At 46.5% G+C, this 18793-nt stretch overlaps 1 protein-coding gene across 1 annotated transcript in view; it reads left to right on the top strand.

Annotated features, from left to right (window-relative positions):
- LOC137342473 (nuclear GTPase SLIP-GC-like) overlaps window positions 1-18793 on the top strand; it is a 186999-nt gene that overhangs the window by 73506 nt on the left and 94700 nt on the right. The window contains exon 9 of the mRNA XM_068006364.1: window positions 17257-17451. Within this exon, the coding sequence (XP_067862465.1) occupies window positions 17257-17451 (195 nt within the window). The remainder of the gene's footprint in view (window positions 1-17256; window positions 17452-18793) is intronic.

The following is an 18793-nucleotide window of genomic DNA, read 5'->3' as shown; positions in this document are numbered from 1 at the left end:
CTGCTAAAAATACAACAGGAGTGATGAAAATAAGAAGTGTGATAAATTAAAAGTGTGAGAAAAACAGCATCAGGGCAAAAGGGCAGGGCAGGGTCTGCTGCCCAATTAAGAGTTTTATACACAAATGCACGTAGCATAAGGAATAAAACAAGTGAATTAGAAACACAAATTCAGCTTAAAGGGTATGATGTCGTGACCATCACTGAAACCTGGCTACAGGCTGGGCATGACTGGGAGATAAATATTCCAGGTTATAAGGTCTTTAGAAAGAACAGGGAAATTGGGAAAGGAGGAGTAGCAATATTGATAAAATGACACTATGGATTTGTAATGGGTAAGTCCTATCTAACTGACCGAATTTTGGAGGAGATAACGTGGTAGATAAGGGAGTGTCTATGGACATTATTTTGGACTTTCAGAAGACATTCGATAAGGTTCCACATAAGAGACTGTTAGCAGAAATGAAAGTGCATGGAATTGGAAGCAACCTATTGGCTTGGGTAGGAGGCAGGAGACAGAGTAGGGATAACGGGTATGTATTCAAATAGGCAGGATGTGACTAGTGGTGACCCCCAGGGATCTGTCCTGGGGCCTCAGCTTTTCACTATATTTATAAATAACTTGGATGAAGGAATAGAGAGCCGTGTATCTAAGTTTGCAGCCGACTCTGAGTTAGGAGGCAAAGTAAATAGTGTAGATGGGAGCAGAAAGTTACAAAGGGACATTGATAGATTCAGTGAGTGGGCAAAACTGCAGCAGATGGAGTTCAACATGGGGAAGTGTGAGGTCATCCACTTTGGATCTAAGAAAGATAAATCAGGGTATTTTCTAAATGGGGAGAAGCTCGGAACTGTGGAGGAGCAGAGATATTTAGGGGTCCAAGTACAGAAATCACAAAACTTGTGGACAGGTTCAGAAAGTCATTAAAAAGGCTAATGGAATGTTGGCCTTTATTTCAGGAGAGCTGGAATACAAAGGGGTGGACGTTATATTACAGATGTGCAAAGCTCTGTTTAAACCCCATCTGGAGAATGACATTCAGTTCTGGGCACCGCACCTCAGGAAGGATATATTCGTCTTGGAGGGGATGCAGAGCAGATTCACTGGGACTGATGATACTGGGGTTAAATTATGAGGACAGGTTGCACAGACTAGGATTGTATTCTCCTGAGTATAGAAGATCATGGGGTGATTTAATTGAGGTGTTTAAGATGATTAAAAGAGTTGATAAGGTAAATAGAGGGGGCTCCATTTTGAAATGGTGGTGGGTTGGCAGCAAGGGGGGGTGGGGGTGAAGGTGCGCGTGGCAAACCCAAATAAATAAAACTTACCGTTTCCGACGTGATCGCATCATAATTGGTGATTAACGTCCTCTCCAGATTTCACACCCGGCAGTCAGTCTGATTGAGGGGAGAGGGGAGAGGGGAGAGGGGAGAGGGGGAGACGTCAACCAGCACTGGAACAGAAGATCGGGGTGGGGGGAGAGGGGAAGATCAGGGGGACATCGGAGCAAGGTGGAAAGGTAGGTTGATTTTGTGTTTTAACTTTGTGCAATGGTTTGTTCTTCAGTTTATTTTGTTTCTTTTTGCCTGATCCGGCCCTTCATACCTGGTTGCACCAGGCGAGTTTCAGAAACCTTGGGAAAGCCGCCCAGGTAAGTTTAAAAAATCGTTCTAACTTTTTTTTACTCGTTCATGGGATGTGGGCATTGCTGGTGATGTCGGCATTTATTGCCCATCCCTAATTGCCCTCGAGAAGGTGGTGGTGAGCCGTCTTCTTGAACCGCTGCAATCCGTGTGGTGAAGGTTCTCCCACAGTGCTGTTAAGAAGGGAGTTCCAGGATTTTGACCCAGCGACGATGAAGGAACGGCGATATATTTCCAAGTCGGGATGGTGTGTGACTTGGAGGGGAACGTGCAGGTGGTGTTGTTCCCATGTGCCTGCTGCTCTTGTCCTTCTAGGTGGTAGAGGTCGTGGGTTTGGGAGGTGCTGTGGAAGAAGCCTTGGTGAGTTGCTGCAGTGCATCCTGTGGATGGTACACACTGCAGCCACTGTGCGCCGGTGGTGAAGGGAGTGAATGTTTAGGGTGATAGATGGGGTGCCAATCAAGCGGCTACCTACTATGTCACAAGTAAAGTGCCTTAAGTTCCTCAATGAGATACATTTGGTTCTTTAACTATCATCCTGCCGGCTTTAATTGCCAGCGGGACTTCCGGATTCGGGACGCCCGTGCCCACATAGGTGTGTCTGTGGAGAACTTGGAAGTCGGCGGGTTGGAGCCGGCTTCCAAACCCGAACGGGATTTCCCCGATATTCGGGGCCCCCCGCCCCCCAACGCACCTGCAATTTCCTGGGAAAATCGAGCCCAGAGAAACTATTTGTTCTGTTGAGAGTCCAGAACAAGGGGACATAACCTTAAAATTAGAGCTAGACCATTCAGGGGTGATGTCGGGAAGCACTTCTTCACACAAAGGGGAGTGGAAATCTGGAACTCTCTCCCCAGAAAAGCTGTTGAGGCCGGGGGTCAATTGAAAATTTCAAAGCTGAGATTGATAGATTTTTGTTGGGTAAGGGTATTAAGGGTTACGGAACCAAGGCGAGTAAATGGAGTTAAGGTGCAGATTAGCCAGGATCTAATTGAATGGCAGAATTGGCTCAAGGGGCTGAATGGCCTCTTCCTGTTCCTATGTTCATTTCATGTCTCTCACTGTGTCTATTTGTCTCTTTTCCTGTCCTGTTTCCATGTGCGTCTGTCTCTCTGTCTTACTCTCTGTCACTTTCTGTCTGTCTGCCTGTCTCTCTCTGCCTCTCCCTATTCTGTTTCTTTCTGTCTGTCAGTCTCTCTGCCTCTAATTTCTTTCACTCCCTCTTTTTCTATCTCTCTGTCTGTCTCTCTGTCCCTCATTTGTGTCTCCCTCTCTGTGTCTCTCGCTTTCTATCTCTGTCTGTCTTACACTCTCTCTCTCTGTCACTTTCTCTCTGCCTGCCTGTCTCTTTCTCTCTCTGCCTCTCAGAATATTTTTTAAATGGTGAAAAACTAGTAAATGTTGGTGTTCAGAGAGATTTGGGTATCCTCGTACAAAAAACACAAAAAGTTAACATGCAGGCGCAGCAAACAATTAGGAAAGCAAATGGAACGTTGGCCCTTGTTGCAAGGGGGTTAGAGTACAAGAGTAAGGAAGTCTTACTAAAATTATACAGGGCTTTAGTGAGACCTCACCTGGAGTACTGCATACAGTTTTGGTCTCCTTATCAAAGGAAGGATATACTTGCCTTAGAGGCGGTGCAATGAAGGTTCACTAGATTAATTCCTGGGATGAGAGGATTGTCTTATGAGGAGAAATTGAGTAGAATGGGCCTATACTCTGGAGTTTAGAAGAATGCGAGGTGATCTCATTGAAACATGTAAGATTCTGAGGGGGCTTGACAGGGTAGATGCTGAGAGGTTGTTTCCCATGGCTGGAGAGTCTAGAACTAGAGGGCATAGTTGCAGGATAAGGGGTCAGCCATTTAAGACTGGGATGAGGAGGAATGTCTTCGCTCAGAGGGTTGTGAATCTTTGGAATTCTCTACCCTAGTGGGCTGTGGATACTGAGTCGTTGAGTATACTCAAGACTGAGATCAATAGATTTTTGGACTCTAGGGGAATCAAGAGATATGGGGATCAGGCAGGAAAGTGGAGTTGAGGTTGAAGATCAGCCATGATCTGATTGAATGGCGGAACATGCTCGAGGGGCCGTATGGCCTACTCCTGCTCCTATTTCTTATGTTCTTATGTTCTCCCTATCCTTCTGTTTCTTTCTGTCTGTCCGTCTCTCTGCCTCTCTCTGTGTTCCCCTCCCACTGCGATATCTAACTATATGATAGTGTAACCCAGGGGTGTAACAGTAGATCACAAGATCCCTTGTGATCTGAATGTGTTATTTGGATGTGACGTTGTGCCGTTTTTCTGATATTTGTGAAGGGGGAAAAGAAACTCTGAGACATAGCCAGATATGAATTGTGAAGCTGCATTATTCAACAGACAGCAAGTGAAAATACAGAATAACAGTCAAAGCAAATCCCACTTCCATCGTTCAAAAAATGAGATAACTCGCCCTGTCCCTTTTGTCGGCTGACATTCTTGTTTTGGCATCAACTTTCTATACAACATCTAACTGCAAGGACTGACCGCCTGCATTTTAGCCTCCAGCTCTCGGCTCAGGCCTGCGCCTGCAGTCTCCTGTTTTAAATCTGACTGACTGCCCAAGTGCCTCTTCTCTCTTATTTTTTCCTTGTTCTTAGCATGTGGGAGGGATGTCCCCCCATTCAGTGTTTCACCAGTTGGCTTGTCAACCAATTAGACTATGCCCCCCTCTCAGACACATGCTGCTGCGTTCACATTGAATTTGAGAGTGACGAACTTAAGCCTTAAACTTAAATAAAGCCAATTACATAGGTATGAGGGGCGAGTTGGCTAAGGTAGATTGGAAAATTAGATTAAAAGATATGACGGTAGATAAGCAATGGCAAATATTTAAAGAAATATTTCATAATTCTCAACAAAGCATACATTCCGTTGAGAAATAAAAACTCTAGGGGAAAAGTGATCCATCCGTGGCTAACTAAAGAAGTTAAGGATAGTATTAGATTAAAAGAGGCTTACAATTTTGCCAAGAAGAGTAGTAAGCCTGAGGATTGGGAGAGTTTTCGAAACCAGCAAAGGATGACCAAAAATTTGATGATAAAAAGGGAGAAAATAGAATAGAGAGTAAACTAGCAAGAAATATAAAAACAGATTGTAAGAGCTTCTATAAGTACTTAAAAAGAGAGATTAGCGAAAGTAAACATTGGTCCCTCAGTGGCTGAGACAGGAGAAATTATAATGGGGAAAAAGGAAATGGCAGAGACATTATTTTGTATCTTCACAGTAGAAGACATTAAAAAAAATTCAGAAATAGTCAGCAACCAATGAAAGTGAGGAACTTAAAGTAATTAATATTAGTAAAGAAAATGTACTGGAGAAATTAATGGGACTAAAAGCCAACAAATCCCCTGGACCTGATGGCCTACATCGTAGGGTTCTACAAGAGGTGGCTGCAGAGATAGTGGATGCATTGGTTGTGATCTTCCAGAATTCCCGAGATTCTAGAACGGTCCCAGTGGATTGGAAGGTGGCAAATGTAACCCCGCTATTCAAGAAAGGAGGGAGAGAGAAAACGGGGAACTACAGGCCAATTAGCCTGACATCAGTCGTCAGGAAAATCCATTATTAAGGAAGTGGGAACGGGGCACTTAGAAAATCATCATTTGATTATGATGTGGAGATGCCGGTGATGGACTGGGGTTGACAATTGTAAACAATTTTACAACACCAAGTTATAGTCCAGCAATTTTATTTTAAATTCACAAGCTTTCGGAGGCTACCTCCTTCCTCAGGTGAACGATGTGGAAATGAAGTCCTCGAAATGAAGTCGCATTTATAATTCACAGAACAATGCTTGGTGATAACAGACAGTTTTTTCAACTGCCCGTTGCCAAGGCAATCAGTGTGCAGACAGACAGGTGTTACCTGCCAGGTCTCAGAATATACAAATCACCAAAAAAAACAACAAACAAAGAAAAAACAGAGATAGAGAGGTAGAAACATAGAAAAGACAGCAACTGACCCGTTATATTAAAAACAGATAACATTTGTTCGCTGGTGGGGTAACGTGTAGCGTGACATGAACCCAAGATCCCGGTTGAGGCCGTCCTCATGGGTGCGGAACTTGGCTATCAATTTCTGCTCGACGATTTTGCGTTGTCGTGTGTCTCGAAGGCCGCCTTGGAGTACGCTTACCCGAAGGTCGGTGGCTGAATGTCCTTGACTGCTGAAGTGTTCCCCGACTGGGAGGGAACCCTCCTGTTTGGCGATTGTTGCGCGGTGTCCGTTCATCCGTTGTCGCAGTGTCTGCATGGTCTCGCCAATGTACCATGCTCTGGGGCATCCTTTCCTGCAACGTATGAGGTAGACAACGTTGGCCGAGTCACAGGAGTATGAACCATGCACCTGGTGGGTGGTGTCCTCTCGTGTGATGCCGGCCTCAACCGGGATCTTGGGTTCATGTCACGCTACACGTTACCCCACCAGCGAACAAATGTTATCTGTTTTTAATATAACGGGTCAGTTGCTGTCTTTTCTATGTTTCTACCTCTCTATCTCTGTTTTTTGTGTTTGTTGTTTTTTTTTGGTGATTTGTATATTCTGAGACCTGGCAGGTAACACCTGTCTGTCTGCACACTGATTGCCTTGGCAACGGGCAGTTGAAAAAACTGTCTGTTATCACCAAGCATTGTTCTGTGAATTATAAATGCGACTTCATTTCGAGGACTTCATTTCCACATCGTTCACCTGAGGAAGGAGGAAGCCTCCGAAAGCTTGTGAATTTAAAATAAAATTGCTGGACTATAACTTGGTGTTGTAAAATTGTTTACAATTGTCAACCCCAGTCCATCACCGGCATCTCCACATCATGACTACCATCGACACCACAAACTGCCGGCTCACAGTGGAAAGGATATCCAAGAAGATCGCGCATTTAGACACAGACATCAAGTTTTTACAGAGCTGCAAGAAAGCAGACAAGATCCCGAAAGGACTCCAGATCACGAACCCACTCAGGTCCACATACAACTCGGATTATGCTGAGAGACTCTGCCGCCGTACATCTCGCACACTCCGCAACCATCTCGTACACCAACTCTACAGCAGACGCCACAACCTCGAAACCAAGATAGAGTCCATACTCTCAACCTGTACTCAGGACACAGCAGACCAGCTACGATATACCGCCGAACAGACGAGGCAACGGAACTACGCTGCCTACATGAAAACCAAGAGCAGGAAGCTTGAGAAACTCGGCATCACCACCAGCATCGACCAAGCTTCCCCTGGTACCATGGTTGCAACCACAGGGAAGTCTATCGTCAATTTGTCCGACCACACCCTTCAACCAGACGAAATCGAAGTTCTCAGCCGAGGGCTCAATTTCTGCCCCACTACCAAAATGGACCCCACTAGTCTCGCGGCGGACACAGAGGAATTCATCAGGAGAATGAGGCTCCGGGAATTCTACCACAAACCACAAAATTTCAGCAGCGAACCCAATGAGACAATCGACGATCCGGAACAGCAGACAGAGGGATCCGCGGTACAGCAACCGAAGAGGAAAGAGTCAAACTGGACTCCTCCAGAGGGTCACTGCCCTCAGCTGGACATGTATGCTCAAGCTGTCAGGAAATGCGTCAATGCCAGATTCATCAGCCGCACTCAGAAGACAGTCCAGAATGTCACCCGAGCACAACGCAACGCCATCAACGCTCTCAAGACCAACTGCAACATCGTCATCAAACCAGCGGACAAAGGAGGAGCCATAGTCATACAGAACAGAACGGACTATTGCAAAGAAGCATACCGACAACTGGACAACCAGGAACACTACAGACGGTTACCCGCAGACCCGACCAAAGAACACACCCACCAGCTCAACAAACTGATCAAGACCTTCGATCCAGACCTTCAAAGCATCCTACGCACTCTCATCCCGCGTGGGAGACTTCTACTGCCTCCCAAAGATACACAAAGCCAACACACCTGGACGTCCTATCGTATCAGGCAACGGAACCCTGTGTGAGAACCTCTCTGGATACATCGAGGGCATCCTGAAACCCATCGTGCAGGGAACCCCCAGCTTCTGTCGCGACACTACAGACTTCCTACAAAAACTCAGTACCCACGGACCAGTTGAACCAGGAACACTTCTCACCACGATGGACGTCTCGGCACTCTACACCAGTATCCCCCACGATGACGGCATCGCTGCGACAGCATCAATACTCAACACCAACAACAGCCAATCTCCGGAAGCCATCCTACAACTCATCCGCTTCATCCTGGATCACAATGTCTTCACCTTCGATAACCAGTTCTTTACCCAAACACACGGAACAGCCTTCGGGACCAAATTCGCACCCCAATACGCCAACATTTTCATGCACAAGTTCGAGCCGGACTTCTTCACTGCACAAGACCTCCAACCAACACTATACACCAGATACATCGACGACATTTTCTTCCTATGGAACCACGGCGAAGAATCACTGAAGAGACTACACGATAACATCAACAAGTTCCATCCCACCATCAAGCTCACCATGGACTACTCCTCAGAATCAGTTTCTTTCTTGGACACACAAATCTCCATCAAAGACGGGCACCTCAGCACCTCACTCTACCGCAAGCCCACGGACAACCTCACGATGCTCCACTTTTCCAGCTTCCACCCGAACCACGTCAAAGAGGCCATCCCCTATGGACAGGTCCTGCGAATACACAGGGTCTGCTCAGACGAGGAGGAACGCGATGGACACCTACAGACGCTGAAAGACGCCCTCGTAAGAACGGGATATGACGCTCGACTCATCGATCGACAGTTCCGACGGGCCACAGCAAAAAATCGCATAGACCTCCTCAGGAGACTAACACGGGACGCAACCAACAGAGTACCCTTTGTCGTCCAGTACTTCCCCGGAGCGGAGAAACTACGCCATGTTCTCCGCAGCCTTCAACATGTCATCAATGACGACGAACACCTCGCTATGGCCATCCCCACACCTCCACTACTCGCCTTTAAACAGCCACCCAACCTCAAACAGACCATCGTTCGCAGCAAATTACCCAGCTTTCAAGAGAACAGCGTCCACGACACCACACAACCCTGCCGCGGTAACCTCTGCAAGACATGCCAGATCATCGACACAGATACCACCATCACACGAGAGGACACCACCCACCAGGTGCATGGTTCATACTCCTGTGACTCGGCCAACGTTGTCTACCTCATACGTTGCAGGAAGGGATGCCCCAGAGCATGGTACATTGGCGAGACCATGCAGACACTGCGACAACGGATGAACGGACACCGCGCAACAATCGCCAAACAGGAGGGTTCCCTCCCAGTCGGGGAACACTTCAGCAGTCAAGGACATTCAGCCACCGACCTTCGGGTAAGCGTACTCCAAGGCGGCCTTCGAGACACGACAACGCAAAATCGTCGAGCAGAAATTGATAGCCAAGTTCCGCACCCATGAGGACGGCCTCAACCGGGATCTTGGGTTCATGTCACGCTACACGTTACCCCACCAGCGAACAAATGTTATCTGTTTTTAATATAACGGGTCAGTTGCTGTCTTTTCTATGTTTCTACCTCTCTATCTCTGTTTTTTTTTTGTTTGTTGTTTTTTTTGGTGATTTGTATATTCTGAGACCTGGCAGGTAACACCTGTCTGTCTGCACACTGATTGCCTTGGCAACGGGCAGTTGAAAAAACTGTCTGTTATCACCAAGCATTGTTCTGTGAATTATAAATTCGACTTCATTTCGAGGACTTCATTTCCACATCGTTCACCTGAGGAAGGAGGTAGCCTCCGAAAGCTTGTGAATTTAAAATAAAATTGCTGGACTATAACTTGGTGTTGTAAAATTGTTTACAATCATTTGATTAGGCAGAGTCAATATGGTTTTATGAAAGGGAAATTGTGTTTGACAAATCTACTGGAGTTTTTTGAGGATGTAACTAGCAGGGTAGATAAAGGGGAACCAGTGGATTTGGATTTTCAAAAGGCGTTCGATAAGGTGCCACATAAGAGGTTGTTACACAAGATGAGGGCTCTCCCCTCTCCCGATCACGGCCTCTCGCTCGCGCGCCCTCTCGCTCGCGTGCCCTCCTGCCATTGGTGTTCCCTCTCTCCTGCTGGCCAGGCTATCCATTTGGTCAGCTACCAGGAGGGAAATGGAACAAAAAAGCATTAATGAGGTCCAGTCGGGTTCTTTGGCTGTTTCCGGCCTCCCTCCCACCCTCAGCCACACCGTGCCCCACACACTCCTCCACTCCCTCTCCCTCCCACCCTCCACTGCACCCCCATAAATATCGGGGCCATTAACTACATTTCTCTCCACAGATTTCCAGCATCCGCAGTTATTTTGTTTTTATTTTACATTAAATAATTCATTATCTCATCTCAGATGACCTAACAAGAGCCCCACACCTATTACGATGGGGATGATTCTATTCATGTCAACATAAGAACATAAGAAATAGGAGCAGGAGTAGGCCATACACCCCCTCGAACCTGCTCCGCCATTCAATAAGATCATGGCTGATCTTCAACCTCAACTCCACTTTCCCGCCCAATCCCCATATCCCTTGATTCCCTTAGAGTCCAGAAATCTATCTATCTCAGCCTTGAATATACTCAACGACTGAGTATCCACAGCCCTCTGGGGTAGAAAATTCCAAAGCTTCACAACCCTCTGAGTGAAGAAATTCCTCCTCGTCTCGGTCTTAAATGTCCGACCCCTTATCCTGAGACAATGCCCCTACGTTCTAAACTCTCCAGCCAGGGAAACAGCCTGTCAAGCCCTCTAAGAATTTTATACGTTTCAATGAGATCACCTCCCATTCTTCTAAACTCCAGAGAATACAGGACCATTCTACTCAATCTCTCTTCATAGGACAACCCTCTCATCCCAGGAATCAATCTAGTGAACCTTTGTTGCACCCCCTCTAAGGCAAGTATATTCTTCCTTAGGTAAAGAGACCAAAACTGTACACTGTACTCCAGGTGAGGTCTCACCAAAGCCCTGTACAATTGTAGCAAGACTTCCTTACTCTTGTACTCCAACCCCCTTGCAATGAAGGCTAACAAACCATTTGCCTTCCCAATTGCTTGCTGTACCTGCATGTTAACTTTTTGTATTTCTTGTACGAGGATACCCAAATCTCTCTGAACGCCAACGTTTAATAGTTTTTCACCATTTAAAAAATATTCTGTTTCTTTTCTTCCTACCAAAGTGGATAATTTCACATTTCCCCACAAAACTCCATCTGCCACCTTCTTGCCCACTCACTTAACCTGTCTATATCCCTTTGCAGATTCTGTGTGCTCCTCACAGCTTACTTTCTCACCTAGCTTTGTATCATCAGCAAACTTGGATACATTACACTCGGTCCCTTCATCTAAGTCATTAATATAGATTGTAAATAGTTGAGGCCCAAACACTGATCCTTGTGGCATCCCACTAGTTACAGCCTGCCATCCTGAAAATGACCTGTTTATCCCTAGTCCCTGTTTTCTGTCCATTGACGAATCCTCTATCCATGCTAATATAATTACCCCCAACTCCCAAACCCAAAAGCCATTTAGGACTGAGATGAGGAGGAATTTCTTCACTCAGGGTCGTGAAGCTTTGGAATTCTCTACCCCAGAGGGCTGTGGACGCTCAGTCATTGAGTATATTCAAGGCTGAGATTGATAGATTTCTGGACTCTAAGGGAATCAAGGGATATGGGGATTGGGCGGGAAAGTGGAGTTGAGGTTGAAGATCAGCCATGATCTTATTGAATGGCGGAGCAGGTTCGAGGGGGTGTATGGCCTACTCCTGCTCCTATTTCTTATGTTCTTATGTTGACATGAATAGAATCATCCCCATCGTAATAGGTGTAGGGCTCTTGTTAGGTCATCTGAGATGAGCTAATGAATTATTTAATGTAAAATGAAAACAAAATAACCGCGGATGCTGGAAATCTGTGGAGAGAAATGTAGTTAATGGCCCCGATATTTATGGGGGTGCAGTGGAGGGTGGGAGGGAGAGGGAGTGGAGGAGTGTGTGGGGCAGGGTGCGGCTGAGGGTGGGAGGGAGGCCAGAAACAGCCAAAGAACCCGACTGGACCTCATTAATGTTTTTTGTTCCATTTCCCACCTGGTAGCTGACCAAATGGATCGCCTGGCCAGCAGGAGAGAGGGAACACCAGTGGCAGGAGGCCACAGCCAGGGACCCTTGGGCTCAGTCAGGCGGTGAGATAGAGAGAGACAGAGAGCCCTGCTCCTCCTGGCCCACAAGGAGTGCCGGAAAGGGCACTTACCTTCTGGAGCCGGCAGCTCCCGTCTCTCTTTCACTGCCGGGTTCCCAACCCCTGGGAAATCGGTGCATCAACAGTCAATTTTAAATCAGGCTCCCAATTGTACCGTGGGAGCCTGATTTTAATATATAATTTCAACTACCCTATTATTAACTGGGATAGAATCAGTGTAAAAGGTCTAGAGGGCGCAGAATTCTTAAATTGCATTCAGGAGAACTTTTTTAGCCAGTACGTAGCAAGCCCAACAAGAGAGGGGGCAGTTCTGGATTTAGTTTTAGGGAATGAGGCTGGGCAGGTGGAAGGAGTATCAGTGGGAGAGCATTTTGGTGATAGTGATCATAATTCAGTTAGGTTTAGCGTAGTTATGGAAAAGGACAAAGACAGAGCAGGAGTAAAAGTTCTCAATTGGGGAAAGGCCAATTTTACTAAGCTGAGAAGTGATTTAGCAAAAGTGGACTGGAAACGGCTACTTGAAGGTAAATCAGTGTCAGAGCAGTGGGAGGCATTCAAGGGGGAGATTCGAGGGGTTCAGAGTAAACATGTTCCCACAAAGAAAAAGGGTGGGACTCCCAAATCTAGAGCCCCCTGGATGACAAGGAGCACACAGGGTAAGATAAGGGAAGCTTATGTCAGACACTGAGAGCTCAATACTGCAGAAATCCTAGAGGAGTATAGAAAGTGCAGGGGTGAAATTAAAAAGGAAATCAGAAAAGCAGAGAGAGGGCATAAAAAAAGAGTACTGGCAAGTAAAATCAAGGAAAACCCAAAGAAGTTTTATAAATACATAAAGAGCAAGAGGATAACTAAGGAAAGAGTAGGGCCTATTAGAGACCAAAAAGGTAAACTATGTGTGGAGGCGGAAGATGTGGGTCTGGTTCTTAATGAATACTTTGCGTCTGTCTTCACAAAAGAGAGGGACGATGCAGAGACTGTAGTTAAGGAGGAGGAGTGTGAAATATTGGATAGTGAGAGAGGAAGTATTAAGGGGATTAGCATCTTTGAAAGTACATAAATCACCAGGGCCGGATGAAATATATCCCAGGCTGTTAAGAGAAGCAAGGGAGGAAATAGCAGAGGCTCTGACCACCATTTTTCAATCCTCACTGGATACAGGCCTGGTGTTGGAGGATTGGAGGACTGCTAACATTGTACCGTTGCTTAAAAAGGGAGCGAAGGATAAACCGAGTAATTACAGGCCAGTCAGCCTAACCTCGGTGGTGGGCAAATTATTGGAATCAATTCTGAGGGACAGGATAAACTGTCACTTAGAAAGGCACGGACTAATCAAGGACAGTCAGCATGGATTTGTTAAGGGAAGGTCGTGTCTAACTTGATTGAATTTTCTCGAGGAGGTAACATGGAGGGTCGGTGAGGGTAGTGCATTTGATGTAGTGTACATGGATTTTAGCAAGGCTTTTGACAAGGTCCACATGGCAGACTGGTCAAAAAAGTACAAGCTCATGGGATCCAAGGGAATGTGGCAAGTTGGATCCAAAATTGGCTCAGTGGCAGGAAGCAAAGGGTAATGGTCGACGGGTGTTTTTGTGACTGGAAGGCTGTTTCCAGTGGAGTTCTGCAGGGCTCTGTACTAGGTCCTTTGCTTTTTGTGGTATATATTAATGATTTGAACTTGAATATGGGGGATATGATTAAGAATTTTGCAGATAATACAAAAATTGGCCGTGCGGTTGATAGTGAGGAGAAATGCTGGAGACTGCAGGAAGATATCAATGGACTGGTCAGGTGGGCAGAAAAGTGGCAAATGGAATTTAATCTGGAGAAGTGTGAGGTAATGCATTTGGGGAGAATACACAATAAATGGAAGGAAACTGAAAGGTGTAGAGGAAGTGAGAGAACTTGGAGTGCATGTCCATAGATCCCTGAAGGTAGCAGGACAGGTAGATTCGGTGGTTAAGAAGGCATACGGGATACTTTCCTTTATTAGCAGAGGCATAGAATATAAGAGCAGGGAGGTTATGCTGGAACTGTATAAAACACTGGTTAGGCCACAGCTTGAGTACTGCGTACAGTTCTGGTCATCACATTACAGAAAAGGTGTGATTGCACTCGAGAGGGTACAGAGGAGATTTATGAGGATGTTGCCGGGACTGGAGAATTTTAGCTATGAGGAAAGATTGGATAGGCTGGGTTTGTTCTCTTTGGAACAGAGGAGGCTGAGGCGTGATTTAATTGAGGTGTATAAAATTGAGAGGCCGAGATAGAGTGGATAGGACGGACCTATTTCCCTTAGCAGAGCGGTCATTAACTAGGGGGCATAGATTTAAAATAATTGGTAGAAGGATTAGAGGGGAGTTGAGGAAAATATTTTTTCACCCAGAGGGTGGTAGGGGTCTGGAACTCACTGCCTGAGAGGGTGGGAGAGGCAGAAACCCTCATCACATTGAAAAAACACCTGGATGTGCACCTGAAGTTCCGTAACCTACAGGGCTACGGACCAAGTGCTGGAAAGTGGGATTAGGCTGGGTGGCTTATTTTCGGCCGGCGCGGACACGATGGGCCGAATGGCCCCCTTCTGTGCCATAAATTTTCTATGATATGAGAAGTGTGAGGTAATGCATTTGGGGAAGTTAAACAAGGCAAGGGAATACACAATAATTGGGAGGCTACTGAGAGGTGTAGAGGAAGTGAGGGACCTTGGAGTGCATGTCCACAGATCCCCAAAGGTAGCAGGACAGATAGATAAGATGGTTAAGAAGGCATATGGAATACTTTACTTGATTAGCTGAGGCATGGAATATAAGAGCAGGGACGTTATGCTAGAACTATATAAAACACTAGTTAGGCCACAGCTTGAGTACTGTGTACAGTTCTGGTCACCACATTACAGGAAAGGTGTGATTGCACTCGAGAGGGTGCAGAGGAGATTTACGAGGATGTTGCCAGGGCTGGAGAATTTTAGGCTGGGGTTGTCTTCTTTGGCACAAAGGAGTCTGAGGTAAGATTTAATTGAGGTATATAAAATTATGACAGGACGAGATAGAGTGGATAGCAAGGACATATTTCCCTTAGCAGAGGCGTCATTGACCAGAGGTCATAGATTTCAAGTAATTGGTGGAAGAATTAGACGAGAGCTGAGGCAAAATCTTTTCAACCAGAGGGTGGTGGGGGTCTGGAACTCACTGCCTGAAAGGGTGGTAGAGGCAGAAACCCTCAACTCATTTAAAAGTACCTGGATGTGCACCTGAAGTGCTGTAACCTACAGGGCTACGGACCAAGTGCTGGAAAGTGGGATTAAGCTGGATAGCTCTTTTTCAGCCAGCACGGATACGATAAGCCGAATGGCCTCATTCTGTGCCGTAACTTTCCATGATCCCATGTTAATGAGGTGTCCTGTCTCCACAGCGGGACACTCGGACGCCACAATATCCGCTCCTGTAAAAAAGGCTGTTGGGCACGTGCCCTATTGGGGTCAGGTTCCCTGTGTTTAACACTTTAACCCCCACCTCCCGAGCCTCTCCCGCCCGTCGCGGGCCGGCGGGGGGGTTCATATCAAGGCCAATGTTTCAGGTTGATGACCTTTCATCAGAACTGGGAGATGTTAGAGATATTATTTAACGTCATTGTAGACCACAATGAGGATAGTTTGCTCATCACTACATCAAACCCTCTACTGCCTCAGTGGCTGTTTAAACCTGTGCAAATTCACTTTGTTTAAAGGCACAAATCTTCAACATAACTCAATCCCAAATCCTTTCCGTGAAGGAAAAAAATCCCAAAACATGACACAGTCCTTACAACTCCTTTTATTTTCACATTTAAAGTATCTCTCGCCCTTCAAGAAGTTACTTTTGGTTTGAACAGCAAAATTACAGCAGCGCCGAAATTTTGAAAAATACACAAAATAAAGTAATGCAATTTTTTAGGGAGCCATAGCCTCATTCCTGCTGGAAGATAAATCTCAGGCCTCCAGTACTCACATCCCCTCCACCACATCTTAAATCCATCACTGCTCTAAACTGTACTTTCGGTTTTACCCCTACAACAAAAGTGATAAACTTTTGGGTATGCCTGCAACATAAATGACCACAGTCCCTGTCCTGCTGCACTTTCAGGCTAACTCCTTGTCTTCATGTGTCATCAGGTTTATATTCACAATTGTTTTTGAGCTGTCACCTTTTGTTAGTTGGGAGGATTACTGTGCCCTTCTCTGTCTGACAGGTTCCTTTCGGTTTTTTTGTGAGTCAAGTGTTCAGAGATCTATCACCATGTTTAAAAGTCTCCAAATAAATTTATTGAGCAGTCCATATAGGAGTATCTCTGTGCCTGATATGGATTGCACATTCTCTGCTCCATAGAGCTTTGGTACAGTTGGTAGGAGCCAAGGCTAAGGGACCCCTGAGTGTGTGCGGGGTACCACTGAGGATGAACTATCTATATCTGCATAGCTTACCCGCACAGAATGCCGGTATACCTCTCTACCCAATAGGGCACTGACTGGCAGGGATACCTGCAGCCATGTGGGGAGAATCCCCGCCCCAGTTCCATTCTCTCAGGTCCCATCAATGAGTCAGGCTGGCTGGTCAGTTATGAGCAATGCCCTTCCTGGCCCAAATATTGAATTAACTCACTTCTGACCTTCCACTGTCAGACATTGCCAACTACATCCAAAGAAACCCCACTTCCACCTCCCCTTCCCCAGGAGGGAGTCAGTATTTGGTCATTTTGTCGCTGACAGGCATGGATTTGAGACCTCACTGGGCAGATGTAAACACCAAGCTGCCCTCTCTGTGAAATGTGTGAGTGCAGTGTCCCCATTCACCGATCAGAGTGTGGACTTGCACCATATCCCAGGGACCGATATCCCAGTACGGAGTGCAGGGCTTCCGCAGCAACTACTTGCCTTTCTGCAGCCTAATCACGAGAAGATCGAAACTTGGATATATGAGCCTGTGTTCACATGTCCAGCCTCCAGGGAACGCGTTCCTGCATCTGTCGTCTCATGCCTCAAAGCTGCATTGTCTGTTTCTCTTGCTATCCTTTGTTAGGAAAGGTTCAAAATGGTTATATTGCCTTAAATAATCCATGCAATACATCCAGGACACTGGCTGGTTACACTACATGTAAAAGATACCTGTGTTCCAGAATCACAGGTACCAATGCAGGAGGCTCCTCTTCTGCTCTCTTCTTTCCCAGAATGTTCACAAAATGCCCATCCGTGATTAAAATGTATCTCTGGGATGCTGAAAGGTCAATCAAGGACCCGACATTTGCTCAATGCTGGAGGGCTGTATGATTTTCCTGTAATTGAGAAATGCTGTTTCGGTGTGTGACTCTTTGTATGGTTCTTTGATAGGCACAAGCACTGACAGAGAAATTGGAACCCTACATTCGGAGCGCGTCCTCTCGATCAACGAAAATTTTCTGGCCATTGGTGAAATCAGTTACAGTTTACGTCCCCAATTCTAAAATACTACCAGAAGGAGTAGTACTTATCGACTTTCCAGGATCAGGAGACTCCAACAAAGCAAGGGATCAAATGTGGAAAGAGGTAAGATGGATTTGCATTTAGTATCACTGACAGTGTTCCTGACACTGTGAGCACAGCACGACAAAATTATTCGCTAGCAGCACAGTGATACAGATATCACGAGACCCATCACAGTGATACAGGGACCGTGAGACCCATCACAGTGATACGGAGACCGTGAGACCCATCACATTCGTACAGAAGTTTTTTATTCATTCATGGGATGTGGGCGTCGCTGGCGAGGCCAGCATTTATTGCCCATCCCTAATTGCCCTTGAGAAGGTGGTAGTGAGCCGCCTTTTTGAACCACTGCAGTCCGTGTGGTGAAGGTTCTCCCACAGTGCTGTTAGGTAGGGAGTTCCAGGACTTTGACCCAGCGACGATGAAGGAACGGTGATATATTTCCAAGTCGGGATGGTGTGTGACTTGGGGGGGAACGTGCAGGTGGTGTTGTTCCCATGTTCCTGCTGCCGTTGTCCTTCTAGGTGGGAGAGTTCCCGGTTTTGGGAGGTGCTGTCGAAGAAGCCTTGCCGAGTTGCTGCAGTGCATCCTGTGGATGGTACACACTGCAGCCACGATGCGCCGGTGGTGAAGGGAGTGAATGTTTAGGGTGGTGGATCGGGTGTCAATCAAGCGGGCTGCTTTCTCCAGGATGGTGTCAAGCTTCTTGAGTATTGTTGGAGCTGCATTCATCCAAGCAAGTGGAGAGTATTCCATCACACTCCTGACTTGTGCCTTGTAGATGGTGGAAAGGCTTTGGGGAGTCAGGAGGTGAGTCACTCGCCGCAGAATACCCAGCCTCTGACCTGCTCTTGTAGCCACAGTATTTATATGGCTGGTCAATGGTGACCCCCAGGATGTTGATAGTGCGGGATTCGGCGATGGTAATGCCGTTGAATGTCAAGGGGAGGTGGTTAGACTCTCTCTTGTTGGAGAAGGTCATTGCCTGGCATTTGTCTGGCATGAATGTTACTTGCCACTTATCAGCCCAAGCCTGGATGTTGTCAAGATTTTGCTGCATGCGGGCATGGACTGCTTCATTCTGTGAGGGGTTGCGAATGGAACTGAACACTGTGCAATCATCAGCGAACATCCCCATTTCTGGCCTTATCATGAAGGGAAGGTCATTGAAGCAGCTGAAGATGGTTGGGCCTAGGACACTGCCTTGAGGAACTCCTGCAGCAATGTCCTGGGGCTGAGATGATTGGCCTCCAACAACCACTACCATCTTCCTCGGTATGACTCCAGCCACTGGAGAGTTTTCTCCATGATTCCCATTAACTTCAATTTTACTCTGGCTCCTTGGTGCCACACTCGGTCAAATGCTGCCTTGATATCAAGGGCAGTCACTCTCACCTCACCT

The sequence above is a fragment of the Heptranchias perlo genome, chromosome 26, assembly GCF_035084215.1.
Source record: "Heptranchias perlo isolate sHepPer1 chromosome 26, sHepPer1.hap1, whole genome shotgun sequence".
Taxonomy (NCBI): domain Eukaryota; kingdom Metazoa; phylum Chordata; class Chondrichthyes; order Hexanchiformes; family Hexanchidae; genus Heptranchias; species Heptranchias perlo.
Note: the sequence above shows the minus strand (reverse complement) of the source record. Positions and strands in the feature narration are given on the sequence as shown.